At 39.8% G+C, this 19,036-nt stretch overlaps 1 protein-coding gene across 1 annotated transcript; it reads right to left on the bottom strand.

The window, feature by feature from the left end:
• Positions 1-479: 479 nt before the first annotated feature.
• zbtb4 (zinc finger and BTB domain containing 4) lies at positions 480-12,716 on the bottom strand. The gene is made up of 2 exons (XM_057358153.1): positions 12,519-12,716; positions 480-9,400 (listed from the first exon to the last, which is right to left on the bottom strand). The coding sequence occupies exon 2, from the start codon at positions 9,031-9,033 to the stop codon at positions 4,315-4,317; it is 4,719 nt and encodes a 1,572-aa protein (XP_057214136.1). The 5' UTR covers positions 9,034-9,400; positions 12,519-12,716; the 3' UTR covers positions 480-4,314.
• Between the last annotated feature and the right edge of the window lie 6,320 nt (positions 12,717-19,036).

The following is a 19,036-nucleotide window of genomic DNA, read 5'->3' as shown; positions in this document are numbered from 1 at the left end:
CCTTCCTGGACTTAACAAAGTCTGGTTACATAACAAATGAACTTTGAAAGGTGACTGATGTTTGTTTGTCTAGTACAGCGAAACCTTGATGTATTTTAACTGGCGTAGGTGTTTTTTTTTATCAAATTTTTTTAAAAATGCTAAATCATCAGCATCAGTGATTCATTTGGACACTTTGGTGGATTTTTTTTCAATTACGATGAACAGTTGTCAAACTTGCAATGAGGCCTATAGGATTTTTGTGGTGCACATCCTTAGTTACTTTTAAATTGATTCAGTTATTAGAGTCATTATTTAATTTATCTGTTGCTACATGGTTTGTGCATTCCCATCATGCAAAATCCATTGGGAATAGAAAAAATAACATTTGTGTGCATTAATATATTAATCGATTGTATAGGGCTAAAATGTATAATTTCAACATCGCCTTTTGCATCTTGTTGTAAACTTCCCTATCAATAATGGATTCGAAGCTGATATTCACGTCATCAGGTTAATACTTTATTTGTATGGTTGTAGCGTGGACAGAGGGAGTAAAGAGAACAGGAGCAAAGAAATTAACTGTAGATTGTAGACATGAATTGGCAATGTGTGCCAACAATTGTCAGTATCGAATGGTCACAAAGTCAACAAGACACAAAGAAACTTCAAACATTTCACTTTTTTATACTGCCCAAATATAATGTGGACCTCTAAAACAATGGTACAATATTACATTTTCACAAAATACCAGACAATTAAGTCACATGCCTACAACTATGATCAAGTGCAGAACATATGCAGCTGGTAGATTTGACCCATTTTGTTTCACATTTGAAGCCTCTATTGAAGAATTTTGTTGGTCAGGTAGTGTGCTAAACTGCAGATCTGCTGTACATGTTTCAGTACATCTGGTTCCCAAAACCTTTTTTGAGGTTCTGTGCAAATATTCAGTAGTCTATCCAGATGCTGATTGATAAATATTTGTATCCCACACAATCACTGGTGAGCTCTTTCAGCAAGACCTTCCACTGAATTTCCTTACGTTTTTGAATGTTTGCTAATGGATGAAAAGGAACATAAGAACAATGATGTTCCTCAAGGTTGTGCTTTTGTAAAACCTTGATATTCACTTGATATTGTTACGACCAATTTTGCTTTCTAAGGTGCATTTATATTTTGTGCGTATTATTATAAAAAAATCTTATAAAAGGCATCTTGAATGTGAACAAAAGTTTTTGAATTTTGGATGTAGTTATTGAAATTCGTTTGTTTAAAATGACTCATTCAGAAATTACCATTTGAAAATTGGACTCTTATCTGTGACCCTGCCTGTGAAAACCCAGTCATTTTTTGTTATTTAATGTTTTCTACATTAAATAATCTTTGATGTCTATAATATTAACTGAGAAATGACATGTCAAAAATTGAATTCATAGTGAAATTCATGCTTGAAATCAAACTTTTTACTCATTATCTCAAAATTAGAATTGTGACACTTTAGCTTAGATTTCACAGACAGGGTCACATTTTTTTTAGGTGAAAATAGTGTATTTGTTACTCAGATGTCACTGACAATTTTCTTTTTTTTTCCATTTACACAGCCTTTTTTAACCAATCATCAGTATAGGTAATTCATTTAGATTTCCAAATTCATGTAAAAATTATGTTGGTAACACTTTACAATAAGATTGTATTTGTTAACAGGAACTAACAATGAACAATACTTATTTACTTATATACAATATTTATTCATCTTAGTTTATGTTAATTTAAATATTTACTAATAAATGCATCATGAACTGAATAATAAATCAATGCATCATGAACTGAATAATTGTATTGACAGTGACAAGGATTAATAAATGTTAAAATAGTGTTGCTCACTGTTAGTTCATGTTAGGTAATGCGTTTAAAAATGTTAACAAATTAAACCTTATTGTAAAGTGTTACCATGATGAAACTGGAAAATAAAAACAGCAAAATAAAAGAGATCCAGAATCAAATCAGAATTGTTTTGGTTTCCTTTTCTTGTACAACCACACCCTCTCTCTCACACACCCCAGTGCAGCTACATAATTCACAACTGTTCATTGCATTGTATTTTACCCTCAGGAAATGAACAGTGCTACGGCTACATTGCACAGTTTCAGACACACTTCAAAGGATAAGGAAAATATTGAGAATAGAATAGGAGAGGGATGGGACAGAGGTGGAGATGGAGGGCGGTTGTTGGAAAACATCTGTGGTGCTTGGGGAAAAGAAATAAGGCAACTAGAAGCTTCTTTTGGTTTTAGGTTTGACATTTTTATACTGAGGGGTTAATGAAAGTGGGGTCAAAACTTTTCTGAGGAGTGAAGCAAGAAAAATAAGAACCACGTACTGTATGTCGGAAAATGGAGAGTTCTGTGACAACACCAGAAGATACTGAATAAGCTATTGTTGCTCATGCGTTGTGGTTATATTGAAACCAGCTTCCTTGACATGTCCCTAAGACTACTGTATATATATATATGTATATATATATATATATATATATATATATATATATATGAATACCTCATAGCGGTTCAATGTTACATGTTACTTTTCAAGTCAGCGTACAGAAATTATCTGCTGTCTTTACTGTATTTCAACCTCATGACTAAAATTACATTCATATTCATTTGTACTTGAACAAGAATCTTCAAGAACAAGCCTTATCTCACTACGAAAAGGGAAAAATATGTAAATCAAACAAATAATATTGTGAAAAACAAAAGATATAAAAACAAGAAAGTACAAGGGAGTGTTTAAGTCACTCCAGTGCTATAAGTCCCATAGTGCAGGCCCTGCACGGGCATCAAGAATAGAATCTGCTAACCGATAATAGGCTTGCTTGTAATACATCTCTTTAGATCACGTCTTTCTAAAACTAACATTCACTGACTATCGCCTCGTACAAGACTACGATTCTCCCTGTCTTTATGAAGGAAGCTCCATTTGTGCTAACATACTGCCCCTATTTTTTTTTTTTCATTTTGCTCCCATTTCATCATGCGCTCACTCAGTTTCATTCTCTGTTTGTCTCACTTGGTTCCTCTCTGGTCTCAAATACACTCAAGTGAATGTAGTGTCTTTGGTGGACACCAGGGGGCAGTGGGGAGGAGAAGGCCACTAAACATGAAGTCGACTTTTCGTATCTTGCTGGAAGAGATGAAACAGTTGGCATGAGTACTGGAAGTACACAGACATATTTCAAAAACATTTGACGAGTGATCATTGAAAAGGATTAATATACCCACGTCCTACAAACCAAACTATGTGTAGCACAGTCTGTCTCTAAACATAACAAGGTCAAATATAGAGTGGAGTCAACATCACTGTATATTTGACCCTGTTGTGATGATCCTGGTTAGTGAAGGCATTACATAATAACATGTTTAATTTATATGACACCATCAAGATGCTATGCTATGACGGACAAAAGAAGAGCTTCATCTATGTTTTCTATTTACTGACCTATTAAGATTATAACAGTTTATCCAGGAATGATGTTTACGTGTGAACTTCCATGGAACTGACCAAGGCCGATGCAGCACACATTACTTCAAGTGTGCATGCCTACACCCCCAACACACCCCACAAATACACAGACATAAACCTGCAGGCACATGTAAGCCAAAATACTGAAACGCATGAGTGAAGTACTGATGTTGTGATCACTATGAGCTACCCCAATTCTCCATGCATTACCTCTATACACCGTCACACACTGGACACACTCATGCATGCACACAAGTACACACACACACACCTGTTGCTGCCTGTCCCTTCTCTGTGTGTTGAAAACTGTATGTTGAGCCTCCTCAGGCATAACATTTAGCTTTCAGTAGATTCCTTCTTTTTTAGTACTGTAAGCAGGATTAATGTGTAACTATTATTATAATTATTAATGTTAAACCGTCTCTATTACGGGAAGCAGACCCAACTTATTTTGCAAAACACACGTCCTGTTAGCTGTCATTGTTCACGTTTTATACCTAATAACTTGATGACTCTGAAAGGACGGATATCCAAGCTCTAAAAACACTACAGAAGAGCAAAGGAGTGGTGTGTTGGAGGTGCATCTTGGCAGTGCCTAAAGGGGGTGTCGTTGTTTTGTTCTTCCCCCTTATGTCCTGTCATCAAGACACCCCTCCATCTTTTCACCACATTTGATTCCTATGTATGCCCATGCTTTTGCTGCTTTACAAAAGAGCTGTGCAAGAGTGTGCAGTTAACAAACAGAAGAACACAATGTCCACCCTGCTCTGCTGTTGTAGATATATTCCCTTGCTGCCACTGTGGTTTCACTCATGGGTTGTCCTGCTTTGTGCTACTGCTGCCACCACTGTTGTATACGCTGGGGTTCACCACTAAAGGATGGGGCACTGCGCCTGTTAAAGGAGCAGCAGCGGCGTAGTTGAAAAAAGGAAAGAAGGGCAAGGGCTCTTTGTCCCCTGTTGCCATCATATTTAGAGCCATTGGAAGGGCAGCAAGGTTATAGGGGTATGGCAGTAGCTGTGGGCCATACAGTAAGTGATAGGGGTCAGGGTAAAAGGGCAGTTTAGTTGAGTCAGAGTGGGGTACCATCTTCCCAAGTGGTGGAAAGGGTAAGGGTCCAGTTGGGTAAGACATCAGGATTTGCTCCTCCTGTTTCTTACCAGAGTAGTACCCTCCTGGTATAATTAAGGGAAGAGTAAGTTCCTGGACAGGGTAGCCGGAGCTCCTGTGGTGTTCTGTAGATGCGATGGAGGTATTGTCCTTTGATTCAGGCTCTGCTGTGGGCACTTGAGGATGCAGCATGGCATGACAAGGCGGTGTCTCACCTCCCACGGCTGATTTTGCAGACAGCATAAGATCCTGTATATCTGTATTGTGTCGTCCTCTGTGTAATTGGCATTGCTCTAGCTGAGGCCGCAGCTGTAGGTCTAAAGGTCCTGGGGAATGACAAGGTGACTTCGAATATCTTTGAGAAGGTCCTTTTGGAGTGGTTTGAATAACAGAGCATGTAGGAGATGGTACAGGACTGAGCGGTTCCTCTTTGGGCACTAGCAATGACACCTCATTGCAAGATTGTTCCTTTGAGATGTTGGATGGATGTGTAATCTTTTGATCAAGTTCCCTCTTTTTGGCCAGTATTGTTGGCATGGATAAATCTTGAGCTTGGTTATTGGATTGAGAAAATATTCTTAGATCCTGAGCATCTTGTAAATCATTGAAATTTTCATTTGGAATGATGTCACCCTCCCTCTGTGTTACTGTTCCCACCCCTTGACTAAGCACAGTGCCTCGGGCAGTTTTTAAGGATATGGGCCTGGATTGAGTTGTTTCTCTTCTAATTTGAGGGTTTGTCAGCTTCGGAGAAATTTGGATTTGCCTATTACTCGACACTGGGGTTATTTTCTGCTGCCCTAGTGAGTCTAAATTTCGTTTCTCTGTTGTTCTGTAGTCTATGCACTCTGAGCTATTCATTACTAGTACACTAGGGGTGTTTGGAGAGATGACCTTTACCCTTTCTAAAGTGGGGTTGTGCATAACTTGCGAGAACTGTGAACCCAGCGGACTATGTACTTTCTCATCAGATGCCAGTTGTGGGCTTTCACAGTTGTTGATTCTTTGGTGTTCTTCCATCTTTTCACCCAGCTGGTTGTCAGTGATTTGACAGTCCGGTTTCGAATAATATATGACTGACACAGACTGTGCTTGTTCACTATTGGTGCCTGAATCTTTGTTTGGTGTAGACTCTGCAGCTGAATGTGTACAACCTGGCGTGTCTTGCTTTTTCTGTGTGTCTTCAGCTTCAGTTAAATTGCCCAGCTCATGTCGCTTGAGATGACAGTTGAGTGCAGCAGAGGTTTTGCAGACCTTATCACATTTTGAACATGTATGTTTAATCAGAGGCCTTCTTCCCAAGCGAACTGGACTGCCCTTTTCTATAGACTGTCCATCCAGATGATTATCATCTTCTTTCATTTCCGCTTCCTTTCTTGACTGCGGAGTAAAAAAAGAAGGACCAGACAGAGGCTTGTTTTTGGGATGCTGGGTTCTTTGATGTTCCTCTAACTTTGACTGTGAGGGAAAAGTAGCTCTGCAAAGCATGCACACAAACTCGAACAGATGTGTCATCTCATGTTTGTCTCGCTTTCTTGGGCTTGAGAACCAACGGCCACAAGTTCCACACTCAGAGGCCTGACTTTCTAACCATTGTTGCTTGATGATAGAAGAGGTTGTGTATTGAGGATTAAGTGTAGTCTGAGGGACAATCGAAGGGAGGGGGAAATCCGATTTTCCTTGAGTTTCCTTTTCTTTCTCCTTCTGTTCTGTTCTTGATGGGTCAGGTAAAAAGTGTGGTGTCTCTTTGACTGGACCTTTCTGAGGATCAGTAACTTGTATTTGTTCTTTCTTTATTTCTTGTGTCTGTCCCTCATCAGCATCTCGCCCATCAACTTCTTGATTTGTATTTTTCATGAACCTCTCAGTTCTCCGTATAGATCTTGGGGATCGTTTGAAGTGTATTTTACGCTTCCAGGATTTAGTCCCCTGCATATGAATGGCTTTTCGCTTGGGTTTGTATGAATAGTAAGGCCTCCACAGGTTGTCATCCACATCATGGTCATTTTTGTCATCTCTGACCTCTTGGCGGAAGAAGTATTTCCTCACCTTGCTTTTCAGTTTAGCTTTTTTCCATTTGGGCTCCCCCTCCTTTCCTTCCTGGCTAGAGTTGCGGTGTTTACGTTGGTGATGGGTGTGCCTTTGTTCTGTCTGGTTGTCCTGTGAGAGGTTACTCTTTTTGGCTTTGCTGCGTGTAGGGCTTTTGTCTCTCATTAGGTCTGTTTCAGAAATGCTCCTTTTGACAATGGCCTCCTCCCCTATGCGCACAGTAATCTGACAAAGTGGACCACTGCCTTTGACTTCTGATCCCACCGCTATTGGTATTGTCTTAGTTGACTCTGTTTTATTATGAACTCTTCGCCCCTTGTGAAGCTTCTCCGTTGAGTGTCTAATTTTAGTAACCTCTGGATCTAAACCTGCAGCATTCCACTCCCTATATGTATCAGTGTGTTCTCTCTGACTATGTTTTTTCATTCGTTTGTGAGTCTTTTCAAGTGGATGATTTTCTGGACTTCTTTTTCTTTCCTCAGAAGACATCTTATTTCTGTTTACAATGACAGATGATGAAACTGCAGTACTGTGCATGATGACTGAGGGTTTGCTGTGTGCAAATGTAATGACTGAAGAGACAGCAGCTTCTGGGCACTCTGAGGTTTTGCCATTGCTACTACCTGACAGCAGTAAATCTGACCCCTCTGTCTTTTTGGTTTCTACTGCCACATCTGTTAGGGAAGCAGCTAGTTTTTTACTCTGCTCTACATCCACCCTGATAGGAAATCCCTCAGGTTCAGTCTTTATGTCTGTTGTTTGAAGGTCTTTAAGGAAAGACTCCAATTTCTTTGTGTCCAGAGTTGGAGGGTTACTGCTGTCCAGAGATACAGGAAGGCTCACTGCTGAATCAGAAGTGAGTAAACCATCAGTCATTGGCTGAGTGTATGTTTTATAAGGTCGCTTCATAGAGCGCATGGGCAGCAGGCGGTACAGTTTAAGACCATTGACCCTCTGTTTGTAGCCACCATTAGCTGTTTTCTCACTTGAGATCAGGCCAGGGTTGATGCCATGGAAAGCCTTTTGGTGTGTTTTAAGGTTGTAGTATGTTGGAAATGCCTCCCAGCAAAATATACACTGGTAGCGCCTTTCACCAGTGTGCCACACCTCATGTTTGGTGCGGTATTCAGCCAGGGCAAATACCTTATCACAAAAGTGGCAAGGGTACTTTCGCCGCCACGAATGCACATTGGAGTGTCGTTTTAGGCTTGACAGAGTCATGTAAGAGCGCTCACACACAGAGCAAAAGTAAATGATATGTCCATCCACCACTTTTACAAAGTGATCCTCTTCCCCGAGGGTATCCCTGCAAGTCAGTGTTCCAGTATGACGGCCATGAAGGTCTCGTACTTTCTTTATGGGTCGGCCAGGCCTTGTTCCTTGTCCAAGCTGTTCAGGCTCTGTGGTCTCATCTGCTCTCTCCCCCTCCACATTACCCCCCTCCAGGGGCTCCTCTTTGGGTTGTACTGGAAAAGCTGGCAGCCCTTGCCTGCAGGTGGCCTCATGGGATTGCAGTCTTTTATTGTGGATGAAGGCTTTGCCACAGTGGCGGCAGCTGAGTACTCGTCCCCCCCGATGGAGACGCATGTGGACAGTGAGGGACGAAGCAGTACTGAACAGACGGTGGCACACCCCACATAGTAGTTCTGGCTTCGGCACTGCCCTAAAGTCATGGAAAGATGGAGCGGGGATAGTCAAGGGGGAGGATGTAAGAGAGACAGACGAAGGGGAAAGAGGAGGAGGAGGGGTTGAAGAAGATGAATGAGGGTTGATGCTAGGGAGAGGAAGGCTCAGTTCAACATGGAGGCTGTTGGCCTTCCGTTTTTTGCCTTTTGAACTCTCTAAATCCTTCATACCTTGGTCTTGGTAGGCTCTTGCACTGAGGTTGAAAAGGATGTGTGCTGTTTCTCTTGTTGAATGCTCTTTGTACCCATTATTGAGACTAACCCCAGCTGTCTCTTTTGAATAGTCCAATTTATTAGAGTGTTGTAAGGGAGATGTTGGGTATCGGGAGCCGCTACCATCAACAGAAAATGACAGAGATGACTTGCAGTTCTTACTGACTGGGGGATCAACAGGGAAGGAGGAGGAGGAAGAACATGGGAGACGTTCAGTTTTTGATGGTGTTTTTGCTAACTGTTTGTCTCTAAACGGTTCTGCTATCCATCCTGTGCCATCAGAACTGTCTCTGTTACAGACATCAGAGGAAGAACTTGGGTGAGACGAGGAGCAGCGCTTCTTTGCAGAAAAGCCAGGTAATCCAGCGCTGAGAGGAAAACTGAGAGATATCCTCGTGGTTTTGGAACCGTCCACCTCATCCGTGCCCTCTCCCATCCTGTCTCCTCTCATGTGTTTATTTCTGTGTTTCATTGAATCGTTAACCTAAGTCCTTTGAGATGTTCTCCAAGGCTGTAGTTTGTCTATCCCAGAGCACTAGTAAGTCAGAAGATGCAGCAGTAGTCCACCAAGGGCCAGGAAAATAACTGATAGTGTGTCTGTTTCCCTCAGAAGACAATGATTGATAGAGATTGGAGTGTCAGATCAAGAATATGGCAGTTCATAGAGGTTAAGCACATACAGTGACTCTCAGATGTATGTGTCATTGTCCATCTTTGATTATCTTGTTAAGAAACAGGACAGGATTGCCATGCACTGCACATTCAGCTCCAAGGGTGCATTGCAGGTGTGGAGAGGGTTCCAGCCATCCTCTCCCAACACCATAACCTCGCTATTGATCCTGCAAGAGAACAGAAAAGCGTCATTTTAATATTTAAATATTTGCTAAGGCAACATTGTAGGTTTTAGACAACTACAACCACACCAGAACATATTAGAATCATAATGACAAGTAAAGCAAGTGACAGAAAATATACAGTGCCTGCTGGCCAATCAGAGTGTTAGGATTGAAAACAGTTAGGTCTTACTGCCTATAGACCATTTTGCTAGACGTAAACAACAATGCAAACAACACTTTCTGTTTCTGTTTTTTAACACTAAATACAAGCCAGTTAAAAATAAGCAAGATATATGGTACCTATACACGTGCAACTCAAGGTTCATTACAGTCATCTTAGTTTCCAAAATGTGCCAAACCTTCCAAATCTAAAAGTGTGGAAATAATTGTGGCAATAAACTCCACTGAGTCACAGCATTTCCTTCACGTAATTGAACACTGCTAAGATTTAATCAAGATTTCCCCAACAGTGTTTTTATGGTCAAAGTGCTCCAAACATGTCGCATCTGAAATCGAAACCAAAATGTAGATGGGCTTTTGAGGGGAAGCATCCAGTTATATTCCAGTTATTGCATGCATTGACTATGTGATAATAGATTTTCTCTTTCTCTTTTTGAATATAAACGATCACATGATTTATACTCCTCGTCAGGAGAAAATGAATACAACTGTGTTTCTATGTTCATGAATCCTGTTTGTTTGGTTTAATTAAAAATCAGATCTTTTGCTCTGCCTGTTTTACTAGAGTCTACCACAGAGAGCGTTCTTAGTTAGCAGTAATGATGCGACACCAGAGAAAATCCACAGTCATGGTTTTCTGCCTGCGTTTTAGTCAGACAGGCAGGCCTCTGTAAAATTCCACAAGCAGCCCTGAACACACTGAAACTAGGTCAGCACTGTTATTGCAGAGAGAGCAAGAGGAGGAGGGAGAGAGAGCGAGCGTGAGACCTGGGAGAGCAATGGTGAGAGAGACAGAGAGAGGTGGAGAAGACAGAAAGATCCAGGCCTGGAGATAGGAACAGCCACTAACACACACACACTTGCACAGGCACAGAAACAGACACAGACAGGCAGTCAACAAGCGGCACGCACACTCCCCTCAACACGCAAACACGGTTGCAGGCATGTGGATGCATATGAGCTGGTTTGTCTGTAAACAAGCAGCTTGACGGCTAGCTTTACCCAGTGCACCACAAATGCAGCTGCTAGGAGCGTGCAAATGAAGTATACTAAAAACTTGTATAATAATAGATGTTGCATTTAGACAGACAAGAAGTATATTAGAAGACCTGGAATAAGAGTTCTGATAACGTATCTAAGAAAGAAACTTGCCCTGCTGTTGTTGTGACTGTGGCTGCTATGGCATAAAATCAAGGCCTAAGAATGACACCATTTTACATGGCATTCACATAGTGAATGGACAAACACATCTGCCACCCCCTTTTTTTTCTCCTTACGTCTGTCCCTATTTATCTCTCCCTCGCACCCTCCTTTTCTCCTCGCGTATGACGCACACGCTGCCTCTTAACAAACAGTCCCTGGCGCAAGAGGCTGGCCAAGCGTGACAGGGCCTTTGCCTCCCCCTCCGACTGCCCCCTCTACTCAAACATGCAACCAACTAAAAGAGTTGGAGCTGTAAAATGACAAGGTCTGCACCCCTCGAATACACTGAAATGTTACGGCAAGCTTCCTTGTAAATACTACAACCTGCCTTTCTACTTTCTTACTAAATGAGCCATGCGTCATCATCATCATGTGCCTGTTTTATACAGATGGGGTCACCTGTGAAAGTGAAAACGGAGAAGAATCTCAGGAAGTTGGATAATGGGCTAAAGGTCTTCATTTAGCTAAGCCAGTGAAAGAAGCTGAACACGGAATGAAGGCCGCCTGTTTCCGTGTGGCCGTGACGGGGCCCGCTGGGGTGAGGCGGACTATGAGAGAGGGGGCTGTTCGCTAGATACTGAACTCTCCACAACCCCCGGCCAGAAAGCACGGTGGAGCCAGCCAGGGGAGAGATGAGGGGAGGGGGACAGAGCAAAAGGAGCAGGCTGTTGTGGAAGAGTTGGGATATGGAGGCGGATGGTGCGAAGTTGGGATCCAGCGTTTTTCCTTGCACAGATCTCTTGATTTTCTTCCGTTCTGTGTGAGCGATTTATGGTATCTCTGAGATTTGGCATGTGCCAGTGAGCTTGCCTGTGTTACATGCTATGTTTGACATGGTCTGCTGACTTTAAATTCGACAAGTGATTGCCATGAATCTGTTGCTATAGTATGAGCAAGAGTAAAAATGAAAGAAAATGGCATTCACAGAAGCAGTGGGAATATTGCGATAGTGACATGGCTGAAGTTACTTCCCTGAGATCATGTCTGAACTTGCTTCCATGTCGCTGTCGAGTTTCCAGCTCATTTGCTTAGGAAGATTCATCAAACGCATACAGCCCTGACGTGTTGTTGATGGCTCTTTTTGCTAACCTTTGAATAGCACGGAAATTCATTTTGCTATATAAACAAACTCACTTTAAGAGGCTCATACAACTTGGCTGCTTTTACTTCTAATGACCTCTGACCCTATCGCCTTGCAATGCCTGTCTACACAGTAACAGACATAAATGACTTTATAAGCGCGTACGTGTCATTAGCATCGTAATAACGTCCACCTTACCTTGACAAAACATGGATGGATAAATTATGATCTAACAAACTGGCCTGAGATACACTCGCAAGTCTTTCATTATGAATCAAATTTCAACATCTGTAAACTTGCCACAATATAAAGTATCTAAAACCAACAGGATAGAAACCATCATAAAAGATTGGACCGAAACTATGAGGCTTTATTCTCATTTAACAGTAATCTCTGAGCGGCTCACCAGCCCTGAAAAAGAACTGCGTGGTTCACCCACAACAGCCGAGGATAAGGAGACAGGCCTCGATTAGCACGCACGCGAACCCACACGCGCGCACACATTTCTTGTGTCTACACAGAATCAAAACAACATCGATATGATATGAGAGTGGCACAGACTCACGAGAAGCAGGAAGAGAAGACAGAGATAGATCAGAGAAGAAAAAAAGTCTCTCATTCTCTGCTAGGCAAGCACGCCACAACAAGACAACGTACCTTGAAAAACCTTCTGCTGCATCTCGGCTGCGATGTGTTCTCTCTCTCTCACTCTCTCACTCTCCCACCCTCGGTCTGTGTGTCCTGGTCTGCGTGTTCCCGTGTGCGTGCGTGCGTGTGTGTGTGAGTGAGGGAGAGAACACAGGGAAAGACGCGCTCGTGCACACGGGCAGCGCTATGTAGAGACAGAGGGCAGGATCGACTGTTTCGCACTCTGACTCGCCCCCCCTCCTCTCCCTCTTGCTCGCCCGCTGTCTCTCTCTCTCTCTCTCTCTCTCTCTCTCTCACTCACACTTCAGTTTGCCACTGATACATGATTCTGGGCTGTTTTTGCATTTTTTATCTCCCCCAGCCTTACTCACCCAAACCCCCCCTTCGTCCTCAGCCTCATTTTAATTCCAATTCTCTTTTTATTTAACATTTGCTTTCATTAGAACAAGACGCACACTCTTTACATACACCAAGTCTGATGATAGAAAGGAAGGGAGGGAGAGCCAGAGCGAGGGAGAGAATGTGCGAGTGAGAGGACGCCATTTAAGCAGTTTGTTACGAGCACTGCCAGTCCCCAAAATGGCTGAAAACAAACAGGAGCCATGCCAACAGAAAAAAAGCTTGGGCATAGAGACATGGAGGGAAAAGAGATAAAGAGTATGAGAAAGGAGAGGAGCGATAGCTAGAGGGAGTAGACTATTCTTGGGTGAAACTCTTTAAATGAGTGAGGTAGCCAAAGGAAAGATCAAAGAGAAGGGTACGGACGTGCACTTTAGTTTCCATTTTCTCCGCTGAGTAAAGATGCAGACTTTTGTGGCGAGAAGCGGTGGAATGGACGTGTAAACAATTGAAGTCTTTGGTCGAGAAGCCAGAAGCTTGTCAGACTGTCCACTGTGACAGATTTGGCCTTCGCACTATTACACAGAGCAAAGAAACAAAACTTTAAAATGTTAGACAAATGTTCACTGTGGCCTGCTTTTATTTTCCAGATTAACCTGTAGGGAAGATAAATCACATAGGACGGATCTCTTAGGCTGCTCGGATTGTACTGTGAAGCGACAAGATGAGAACAAAACGAAACTTGCTTAAGTTACATGCATCTCCGATTTTTTTCAAGCCGTTGTTATCTCATCTACAGTTTTAGTGGAGAGAATATCACCAGTCTGCAAAAAAGTCAGTTCTTTAAGTTATTGGCTATGCTGTCTGCTTTTATTTTATTGCTCACTACTTTTACTGTACGTTAGAATTCATCTAATTTGTGTCTTTTTAGGTCTCTAACTGAGAATAAAAAAGCCTCCTAAACTGTGAAAGTGCAATAAAATTGACCTCTGGCCATCCACCCAGGATTTGCTGGATCAATCCACCTGCCTCACTGTCAGTCTATAATCTATAGTGCAGGAACCACCGGTATTTGGGCAATTCCAGCGTTAGGGATGTGACATTTTTAGTCCAAATCTAAATGCTCAGAGAATGTATTTATTACTAATATACTGAAATATCTGTTTATGTTTTCTCAAAGCCCTGATGATAGAGTTAAGACATCAGAAACATATCTGTCTGTGCATGCGTCTTTTATTTGAAAAATTTATGTTATGGATGTGACAAAAAAGGATGCATGTTTTTGAGAGACAATATACTTTATAGGATTTCTGTGAATTAAAAGGCGCAAAACAGAAGCAAGAACCAAACAAATGAAGAGGAGATGTTTCTTTATAGAACATAAAATTTCACATTTTCATATGCCCAATTGTGAGAAATATGGACAGTTATGGATGTGACAATTCACTTACCTGACTGTGGAAAACGATACTTTAAAAACAACAACAACAACAAAAAATGCTGACCTACTGTATCAGTATGTTGAAAACCATTGATTTTATCGTCTTAAGTTGGACATTTGCATGGAATTGGCCATTTATAGATTTGTATAGCATTGTGTGTGAAGGACTATAAACCTGGAAAAAAAACTTAGTGCCTAATAACAAAATATATAGCAAAACATTGTCAACACGTAATCTTTACATTCAGGAATACTTTCCCATCCTGAAAGGGCCGACTAAGAGTAGAGCACCTGATGAGGAAAAAATCTCTCGCTTCAATCACACGTTCTTTTCTCGCTTAAATTTCAGCAGAACTGCTCATTATACCCCCATCCTACGTTCCTTTCCCCTGTGCCCCTCGGCCCTTCTCTCTATTTTTCCCTTCTCTGTCGCACTCCTTCTTTTTCTCTTCTATTGTATGCCAGCCCACTTGTCACCATGGGAACTTGAGTTGGAAGCGGGTCTTGTTCTTATGTTCTTATGATCTTTCCGACTGGTGGAACTTTGTCACTTTTCTCACAGATTCTCTCAGAATCTGTTTTTTTCTGTTCTATTCTTTTTGTGAGCTTGAGTGTAAAGATTATGACATGTGTATATTTTGATGGACTGGCATACTACAATTATTCAGTAGCCTACTTTACACATGTTTTGATAACCTATTTAACCCAAACCTTAATCCCCCTTTTAGTTATGATCAGATGAATCATTGGAAATAAGCAAGACAAAAGTACCAGTTAACATCAAGTTCTCTGTGCCAAAAACATGTCGAGATATGCAGACAATAGATGTTTTATGACTGGATAAGAAAAACAAGTCATTGATAAGGAAGTCTTAGAGAAGTATATATTTTTGATATGAGATTAATTTGAGAGTTTAGTTCAGGTACATTCTTTGTTACAGCAAACATGGGAGTGCAAGGACATAGCGTTCAGTAAACAATCGAACTCTTGCTAATGTTAATTCATAATTTGTTTAGAATAATTTCTATTCAGAATATTTTTTATTCTGTCATTGATTGTCACTAATCTTTGTCTGCTGTTAAAACAACACTTTTTTTTGCCTACTGCTGATCAAAGGCCATCTTTAACATGACATATGGATCAGCAGACATTAATGAGAGGGCAGTGGCCAGCTGAATCTCCACGGTAACAAAAGACCCTGGACATCTGGAGTTAGCCACACACAGACTCCCTGTGAGTTTTGGATGAGAGGGGTGTCAAATGTGTCGCTGGAATGGAAGGACTCGGTTGCAAATGCAGTGCGCAAATGAATCGAGTCTCGTTTCATTTCAAAGTTTTTAATCCTAACATGAGATTAGAGAACATATAGACAGAATTGTTTCTGTATCTCCCTACAGTATTTATTTTTTGACATAAATCAATATTTTTTAGTCACCCTTAATGTTTGTCACTGGGTTTTGCAAATACATAACCAATAAAAAAGTATTAAAAAGTGCTTGATAACTTTGATAACACAGCATTTAATTATTTAAAAAGTAGGTGTTTTCCCATTACCTGAAAAACAGAGAATTCAGAAGCACAGTGACAATATATTTGTTCTATTTATTTATTTTATTTTATTGTTGCTTTGGAAAAGCAGTAGGAATTAAATTATTATCCTAAAATTTATTCTAATTTCACCAGTACATATTCCTCGTTTTTAAGTAACTTATTGACTTATTAATAACTTGATTGTGTTTAACTAATCATAAATAGTGTATGTCTGATTATTCAAATAAAAAATATATAGACCGTTTCATCGGACACGCGCCTGGACTACAGTTAACTTCCGGTCTGTATTTGTATATCAATCTGGCCAGTGTCATATAATACAACTATTTATATTTAATTTAATTTATGTTTATATTAATTTATATTCTTATTTTATTGTATAAAAATTATATAAAATAAAGTATTTGTTGAATTTTGTTGTATGTTAATTTTAATAAATAAACAATTTGTTGAATGGGTCCTGTAGTTTTGTCACATTTAAAGAAACCGTATGGTACATTGACATCTAGCGGGTGAGCTTGGTATCGCAGTCTAAATTCAAAATATTGGAGAGACAAGTTTAGCCAAGTATCGGTTCTTCTCGGTTTCTTTAGCTTGTTATCAGAAATAATCTGGCACTCTATTATTTGCGAATGTGTACCGGAAGTAAAGGGCAGTCCACGAACATGCGCATGCACAGTAATGTTTGTTCATGTTGTTGCTTTGAAACCGTCTATATTGAGAATGTTATAAACTAGGGGAAAACATGTTCACTGTCAGAAAAAAAGTACAAAACTACCTTTTAATGTCACTGGGGGTGGCACCTTTATTCGGTTTCGTACATCTACAGGGACAAAACATAAAATGTTGTATCTTTTGTGTACATAATTGTACCCTAAAGACCCATTGAATACCTTCAAAGGTACAGTTAAGTGTTAGGGAAACAAAACATTTAACTGTTTCTTCAGGTTCATCTTTAGGGGTACAATTATGTACCCAAAAATATACATTATTTTGTGTACCTGTAAAAAAATTAGCTCTTAAGGGTACCACCCAGTGGCTATTGTACCTTAAAAAGTACAGTTTTGCACTTTTTTCTGACTAAACTCCGTGGAGATTGCATTTTTCAGTTAAATACCTCGTGTAACAGTTTAAGTGCTCACTGGGGCAAAAAGTCCACATATTAATTAATAAAAAAGACAATAGACGCATAAACTGGTTTGTGAACAGCTTTGTGCATGTTAGTACAGCTGATGGCACACCCTGAAAACGATGAATATCTACAGTGTTCCAATTTCACTACTATGAGTGCTTTTATGAAATTGTATCTTGTTCAGTTCGTTTTTATTCAGCAAGAACATTTGACAAAATAAGTTTTTTTTAAGGTTTGCATTGCATCCAGTCATTTTTTTATTACATTCTATTGATTTCTAAATACCCAATCATTTGTTGCATTTCTTTTTCCTTCTCTACTTAAAATGAAACACTGTGACAAGAAATACATCTATGACTTGCTGTAATGATACAACAGTGATTGTTTTCATTCATCTGTCTTTCCTTTTCTTTTCATTATCCATGTTGTGCTATTCCTAATAATTGGAAAAAGTTATGATTCATTTTACACTACTGTTTTACAATACTAAATCAAACCATTGTCTTATCAATCTTTTTGTTTAAATAAAATTCATGTTTGTAGTTGGCACTTGCCCATCGCATGCTTTCTAACACATTTAAATGTTTATACAAGAGGTAAACATGTTATACTTGGATAAGGTTATGATGTAAAAATATCTCACGTTATTCATCTAAGCATGTTTCTGCCAAAGCCGTGATTGTGTAATATGGAAAACTCCTTGTCTGCTTTAGAACAGTGGCTATCACCACTTGTACTTACATTAAGTAGGCTTTTCAGGTGGGTTGTTTTTTCTGTATGGTCAATTGCAGTATGAACACATTCCTTAACTGCCAATAAAGCTAACACTTATCATATCGTTCAGACCATTTGCAACTCGTGACTGATTGACCCAACAATAATATGACAACTTACCCTATAGTCTTATCCATTAGTTTCCACTTTTCTTGAGTTTTATGCAATTTTAGAAGTGGGAGTATTAGTGGAGTATTTTAAATGTAAATTTTATGTTTTTATATATTTCTTTTGCTTAAATTTTTTAAATCTTAAATATTAGAAATCGTTAGGAATCGGAGGTTTATAAATATATATAAAATGATGTCGTTTTCATAGTTGATAATAGAAATCAAAACAAATAGTTTCTTTTTGAAAGTTTACAGTGGCTTTCGATCTTGTGTTTTACTCTTTAATCAAGGATATCAATATATTCTGCATCTATGCTATTGGCAGTATTTCTTTATTTTCTCTTATCAAGTTTTGTACAGTTGTGTAACTGCAGTATTCGTGGTTGTAAAACTAGTACCACAGATACATAAGAGGTTAAATTATGTGTCAGAAGATGTTCAAAAACATGATGGACACAGATGAGAGAGAGTTAATCTGTGGAAAATCATTTGGGAGGGGGCTCGATTTTGGAGCATGGGGGGCTGTTCCTTTTCCACAAGCATGGAAACAACAGCTAAATCAAATGAATTAGCTTCTTCATCTCCTGGCCTCCACTCGTGCATGCTGTACCAGGAAAGAGTAAGTGATAAAGACAGAAATAGAGAGATGGTGGGATGAGATCACAAGCATGAAAGAGGGAGGAGAATGTGTTTGTGTGCATTCTGATGGGGGGATATTGGAATGAATGTCTACTTTTCAGCTGTCCGGTGTTGTTGGGATATCTGATGTTCACTTCTTGCACAGTGCATGAAATCCTTTAATAAAAAAACACACTTTTCATTGCATCATAGGCACAATGGTCTTCTCTTCCTAAAATGCCTCTCTAAATAGAACCCTCTCGAAAAATCACACGACTGCGAGAGAAATATGGAGAGGAAGAGACTAACTATCACGGAAGGAAGGAAATAAAAAAAATGACCACATAGTAACACTCTACAATAAGGTCAGTATGCATTGGCTAACATTAACTAACTTAATGTAAACAGTTAATGTTTGATTTTAATTAACATGAACTAAGATTAATAAATGCCACAGAAGTATTGTTCATTGTTAGTTCATGTTAACTACATTGACTAATGTTAACAAATACTGTTATATTATATCTTATTCCAAAGTCTTACCATATAAATAAATAATGGC

Source organism: Triplophysa rosa, linkage group LG18, assembly GCF_024868665.1.
Source record: "Triplophysa rosa linkage group LG18, Trosa_1v2, whole genome shotgun sequence".
NCBI lineage: Eukaryota > Metazoa > Chordata > Actinopteri > Cypriniformes > Nemacheilidae > Triplophysa > Triplophysa rosa.
Note: the sequence above shows the minus strand (reverse complement) of the source record. Positions and strands in the feature narration are given on the sequence as shown.